Genomic DNA, 6,000 nt, shown 5'->3' on the forward strand with positions numbered 1-6,000 from the left:
TTATACAGATCCATTGTTCTCTGAAGAATTTCTTCTGAGTAAAATTTGAAGTATGTTTTTACGGTTCTTTAAACCTTGTAAACGCATACCTTTCGTTCTGAGTTCAGTGAAGCATGTACTTCGCTGTAATTCTTGTTCTAATTGAATTATTTCTAGGGAAATAAGTTCAATTTCGAGCTGGATGGTAGTCCCTGGCATATTTAACAGATCATTGGAGATCTGGTCTTTTCGGCCTGTAAGAGTCTACCTTTTGTGTATGCAAGGTTTTGCAAACACTGCTGTCTAACATCAGGAGATAAATTTCCTTTGTTCTCCTGCTTCTGATATCTAACAATAGTTAGATAAACTTGTGTATATTCCAAAATATTGGAATAGTTCTTGTAAATTATTCTCATCGAACTAAAGTTCGGATTCATAATTTTTTCGAAATTCTCCTTCTCATACATTTAATTACTAGTAATAATAAAATTTTCGTGTTTGAAATAAATTAACCATGCTCTGATACCATTTGGAGAAGCGCGGAGGATCAATTAAAGAAAATAGAGAATAAGGGTAGTTTTGTCAATTCTATAGGTTTAGGGAGTTAAAAGAGAGTTTTTGATGGCTAGGGAGTTAGGAACAAGTTAAGTTTGGGTTTAGGGATTTAGGAGCAATTTTCCCTTCTTAAATCTCTATTTTATTACTGTTTTTTTTATCAAATTTAAAATACAATTTTGTTCTATTTTTTTATTAGGAAATAAAAACAAAATTGATAATATTTTATAGAGTAAATTATTAACTACAATATTTTTAATCAACATTTATTTGCGTACAATAAAAATAATATGAAATATTTTTTATCCAAAGAACATAATTTTTCCTAAATATAAATACAAAATAGATTTATTTTTTAAGTGTTAAAATTATAAAACTATTTTCATTATATATATATATACATTAATTTATAATATTATCATTTTAGATAATTTTGACAATAAAAAAATCTTATAATACTAAACGAATTAATAACTTTAATTTGTTTAAAACAAATTCATCTAAATACTATAACAGTTTATTTACAAAATAAGCTATCACAACTTATAAGATCTTAAAACAACTAAGAAAATGTAAAAGCTTATAAACTTTTAAATAAATTTAGTCAAACATCGACTAAGTTGAAAATCGGATTCATAGCAGAAGCTATTTAATCAAACTTTGGATTTTATTACACACTAAACCCTTGCATAAGAATGATAGTCAACTCATGAAATGACGGAGATTGATACTTTTTCAGATTATTTCTGGGAGGAAAAGAGCATACGAAAAAGGGACTTCACAGAACATTGAAATTGGCAACTAATGAACACTGTAAAATGGATGAATCCAATTTTTTTTTTTGAAATATGAAGTTAGTTTATGGGACTTAATAGAACAATGAAATTGGCAACGAATGAACAAATAGTTGTCACCATTATTTTGTTTGGATAGTAAAGGGTGAAAGTCCATATTTCCTATGGATGACTGGTACCATCAACAAATGGAAACAAGTTAAAATGAAGCCTAAAACAATTGTGACCAGCAGATTCAATCAAACCTCGTAAGGCAGTTCAGATGTGGAAGAATACTCTAGATAATCACCCGTCAGGTCACCAGATCTTATTCTGGCAGTAACATAGATGACTTTGTTTAGTGATGATGGTCCTCTCCATGACCATCAGGAGGTCCGCCGGGCCCAACCACTTCCAACTGTCAATAAAAAGAGCTCCATTACACTTCGATAGAAATAAGAAGAAAGCTTTAAAGAAAGAGATGACGCGGATTAGTCATAAAACGAGTCATTCATTCAACATCAGAGGCAGACACATTTGTTAATTTTTAAATCAGATAGAATCCTCATTCTCCTCAATGCAGTCGACGCTTTGAGAACAAAATTGACATTGAAAAATTAGAAGGGTGGTGGAGTGGAAGCTATCATGTTGAATAACTAGAAGAAAGTAGAGAAACTATAACTAGAGAAAGGGCAATCAATGTACTGTAATTTCAAGAATAAACAAAATTCCAGGTTCGATTTAATTAAAACCAATTCCAAAAGATTTTATTTGCCACTACCTAAGGATCAGTATGCTTTAAAAAATGCCAAGTAGCTTAATATACGAATATGAAAACCATCTCAGGACAAACCAAGTACTCTCTCTGACTATTCTCGATTACAGTTAACAACATCGTCAAAGATATTATCTGACATTGCAAAGGAAAATCATGTGCATATTTACAAGTAAAGAAATATTTCATATACTTTTAGATCAAATTTACAAGGTATCCAACTATAGTCACGCGACCAATTAATATTTATGCACATTAACAATTTATCACCTCTGAAAATCAGTTCCTATAAAAGTATCCACACTGCACGTGTATGTCAGTGAATTTCCACAAGATATCTTAAAAAGGAAGCGAGGACCCTCTACTACACATGGAAGAACTAAAAGAAGAATGAATGATAGATTTAAAAGAAGAATGAATGATAGATTTCTCAAAAATCACGACTACGCATATATCTTTCAATTGATATGAAATTCGGTAATTTTCCATGTTCACTAAGTAATATCCATGTATCAATAGTCAAATTTTAAAAGGTAGCTTTACTTACAACAAAGTACTGTGAGCATACTGGGCATTCATGTGGTCTCCCCTTCTCTAACCAGAACCAAACAACGTCGTGTTCGTCCTCTGTTGAATTTTGGAGTGTATAACAAAAGTTCGAAATAAAGTCTAAACTAAATGGACAAGAAAGGAAAATGATTTCACATGCAGAAGAAAGCAGATGAAAACTAACCGCCTTCAACTCCAGGGCATCCCACAATTCTTTTGTCATAATAAGACTTGACCACAGCAGGTTCTTCCTGCAGGCAAATAACAACAAATTGCTATTAGAAGATGTTCATGCAGATGTAGAGAGCATCACTTTACAAAAAATTTAATTGTAAGACCTCCATTGAAATAAAAAAGTACATATAATTGATTGAACTGCAACAACGCTCAAGTCATATCATATTCAAACTTTAATTGATTAATACGAGTAATGTCTCTCGTTCTCTCTGTCTCCCTCTTGCTCTCTGCTGGGTATCAATGGGGAGGATGAGATGTCATCGCAGTAAGAACCAATAGATTAATAATTTACACAATGGCACATCATGCTCATTCAGATTTCTTAACTAGGATGAACAGTATTAACGGCAAGATCCACGAGCTCAAAAAGTACATAATGAATTTCATGCTCAGACAGACACCTGGTTCATAGCTTTCAAGTGGCAGCCCAATTACATTAATCTGCCAGTACCTTCAGTTACATGCACATAGCTCCTATATATGAATCTCAAGAGTACTCCTAAGCCAAGAAAATGAGAGAAACAAGAAAGAACATAACAGGCATGTAAAAGCCTTTGTACTATTATTCACTGTGCTATGATGCCTAGCAGTGCAGAAGCAACTCAAACACTCTGGGCAGCGCCTCTCTTGTATTACCAGCATAATTTTTTTCATCAAATACACAAGCTACAAGAAATTCATGGAATCAAATTATCAGATGAAAAACCTGGAATGTTAAATTAAATACAAGTCCTTAGGATTTAAGAATTTCATCACAGGAAAGGAAGACAATGTTTTCTGTCACAAACCTAACAAATAATGCACTCCAGTTAATCATCAAACTCTACAATGAGCTCTAACAATCATAGGAAAGCAAGTGTTCTCAAACCTTAACTGGAAAATGCCGAAACTCAGCAATGAACTGGCTTCTTTTGATAAATTAATGGACAAAAATAGTAAAGAAGATGAGCGTAAAAAGGAACATGATATGGAATTAGATCTCAAACCTAACTTTCCTAGCACTAAACACTTGACTCGTCTGTTGAGGCCAAGCAATTTAGCGAAATTGAGTTAAGGGTGTGGAGTCAAAACAAACTCCTGAACGGCATGTCATACACAATACCATTACTCATACCGCATAACCATGCAAGCATCAAATTATTTATTTTTTAAGCAACCATATCATACATTTCACCACACACTCTTGTAGCCTGTCGCTGACAACATAGACAGTGAGTAATTAATTACAGGCTAATCAATAGCTCAGGGTATATACTATTTCAGATTATTATCAACCCGTAATAGCAAGTTAAACGAGATAATATACACTGACCTTTGTTCCATACGGACCAGAAGGGTAGTTAATTTCGAGAACGTCCTTTCCCTAATCAAATAAATGCGATAAACCCAAGCACATATTAATTAAAACACAAAAAATTAACTCAAATAATAACGAAACACCCAAGAAATAAGCCGAATTCAATAAAATACTCACTGTAAGCGCGGCTTGGAGCTCCTCACGCTCATGACCAGTAGCAATCGGCATTACATCGTCGACTGTTATCGTTGCGCCTGCACCCACGCGTCAACATCTCATTTTATTTCAAGCATCACAAAGATCGTAAGATTTAAATGATGGCACATAGCCGAAAAGAATACGACGATTATGGTTTACAAACGCACTCGGAGCAGTACTTAAATGGCGCGACATGACGAAGGCAGAACGGTGGAGATTCTTCGGAACTGCAGAAGAACCAACGACGAATCCGACGGGTTTGGGATTAGATCGGGCGAGGGGAATAGTTCGGAGCTGATGTGAGAGCCTACGCCACATATTTATTGGGCAATGATTCCGATTAGGGCTTCGGTGTGATCTTAGCTAGCCTCCGTTTGTCAGAATTTGGAAAGTACTGAAAAATTAGAGAAACAAAGCGGCGTTGAAGAAGAAGTCCGTGGTGCTGTAGTTCGAAACGGTTCAACACAAAAAAAATAAAGTTCAGGTGTGGGGTTTTCGGTTTCGGGTGAGATCGAGTCGGATCAGTCTATATTTTATATCATAAATTTTGAACATTTTTTTATTTTTTAAATAATTGTTTATTTGATTTAATAAATATTCTATATTTTTCGACAATTAGACTCTCAAATTTAAATCATATATACAAGTAAAATTTTGTTATTATATTTTTAAATTAAAATATTTTTTTTTAATTTAATTAATTTTTTTTAAAAAATTCAACATCGAGTTATATGGGTTGATGAATTGATCGAATTGATTCGGGTTGAGAATTTTCGGGTTAACTCGGGTTCGGGTTGGGCAACTTTTGAATAGTATTGTTCAACCCGACCCAACTCACCCGAATTGACATCTCTAGCTGTAGTCGAATAAATCCAGTTTATTATTATTTTTTAAAATCTTGATTTATTTTTTATTTTTTAAAAAATATCTCCCTCACGTGTAAAATCTCAATATTTTTATTGTTAAATTTGTATTTTCCTATTCAAATGTAAAAATATTAAATCAAGATTTACTATTCAAGTTCATAATTGTTAGGACAAAGAGAAAAAAGAAATTATTTTAGTGAGATGTTTATTTATGCCTCACGAAGATGATATAGTGGTAAAATATTTGGAAAATAATGTAACAGTCATAAATTCAAATCTCAATTAAAGATAACAACTAATGAGAGTCGACAAAAAGTGTGTAAAATATGGCATCCTCCGCCAAGATTAGTTAAGCAAATCCCAGATATATGGGTACCAAAAACAAGTTATTTAATTAGACAAGTTAGTAATCTATTAATTTAAAAATCTATTTTTACCCTACATTGACTTCATATTAGCCATAATTTTTTTAAATATTAATTTAAATAATAATAAAATAAATTAAACGTTTATATATGGGTAAATTGCTCATAAATCCCCAAACCCAAAATCAACTTTACCCAAACTCCCTACACATCAAAAACTTTCTTTAAACTCCTTAATACCTTAAAATAGACAAAAATATCCTTATTCCTATTTTTAGTTTAATTGATTCACCGCGCTTTCAAAATGGTATCAGAGCTTATAAAAAGCCCCGAACCTCTATCGTGTGATATGACACAAAGCACGACTCTCCGTAGGGGATAACCTAGGCTCTTCTACAGAGTTTGA

The 6,000-nt window shown here is 32.8% G+C and overlaps 1 protein-coding gene across 5 annotated transcripts; it reads right to left on the reverse strand.

Moving 5' to 3' along the window:
• Positions 1–1,408: 1,408 nt before the first annotated feature.
• On the reverse strand, positions 1,409–4,839 carry LOC140822965 (cytochrome c oxidase subunit 5b-1, mitochondrial-like). 5 transcript variants are annotated; one of them, XR_012116081.1, is made up of 7 exons: positions 4,531–4,837; positions 4,343–4,419; positions 4,181–4,231; positions 3,429–3,534; positions 2,816–2,882; positions 2,630–2,709; positions 1,409–1,725 (listed from the first exon to the last, which is right to left on the reverse strand). XR_012116081.1 is itself a non-coding variant. In XM_073184008.1 (7 exons), the coding sequence occupies exons 1-6, from the start codon at positions 4,679–4,681 to the stop codon at positions 2,677–2,679; spliced, it is 495 nt and encodes a 164-aa protein (XP_073040109.1). In that variant the 5' UTR covers positions 4,682–4,839; the 3' UTR covers positions 1,409–1,725; positions 2,630–2,676. The 5 variants fall into 5 exon arrangements, 4 of the variants coding, with proteins under 4 accessions (XP_073040109.1, XP_073040108.1, XP_073040112.1 ...); XM_073184008.1 differs by having other exon boundaries at positions 3,407–3,534; positions 4,543–4,839; XM_073184007.1 differs by having other exon boundaries at positions 3,407–3,534.
• Between the last annotated feature and the right edge of the window lie 1,161 nt (positions 4,840–6,000).

Source organism: Primulina eburnea, chromosome 2 (genome assembly GCF_022965805.1).
Source record: "Primulina eburnea isolate SZY01 chromosome 2, ASM2296580v1, whole genome shotgun sequence".
Lineage (NCBI taxonomy): Eukaryota > Viridiplantae > Streptophyta > Magnoliopsida > Lamiales > Gesneriaceae > Primulina > Primulina eburnea.

Bases quoted from the DNA above. Each gene is read 5' to 3' on its own strand.
- LOC140822965 (XM_073184007.1), bottom strand. From the start codon at position 4,681: ATGTGGCGTAGGCTCTCACATCAGCTCCGAACTATTCCCCTCGCCCGA. The intron at 4,232-4,342 runs GTGAGTATTTTA...TTATTTGATTAG, and splicing joins AGCTCCAAGCCGCGCTTACA to GGAAAGGACGTTCTCGAAAT. The intron at 3,535-4,180 runs GTCAGTGTATAT...AATTTCTTGTAG, and splicing joins CTGGTCCGTATGGAACAAAG to CTTGTGTATTTGATGAAAAA.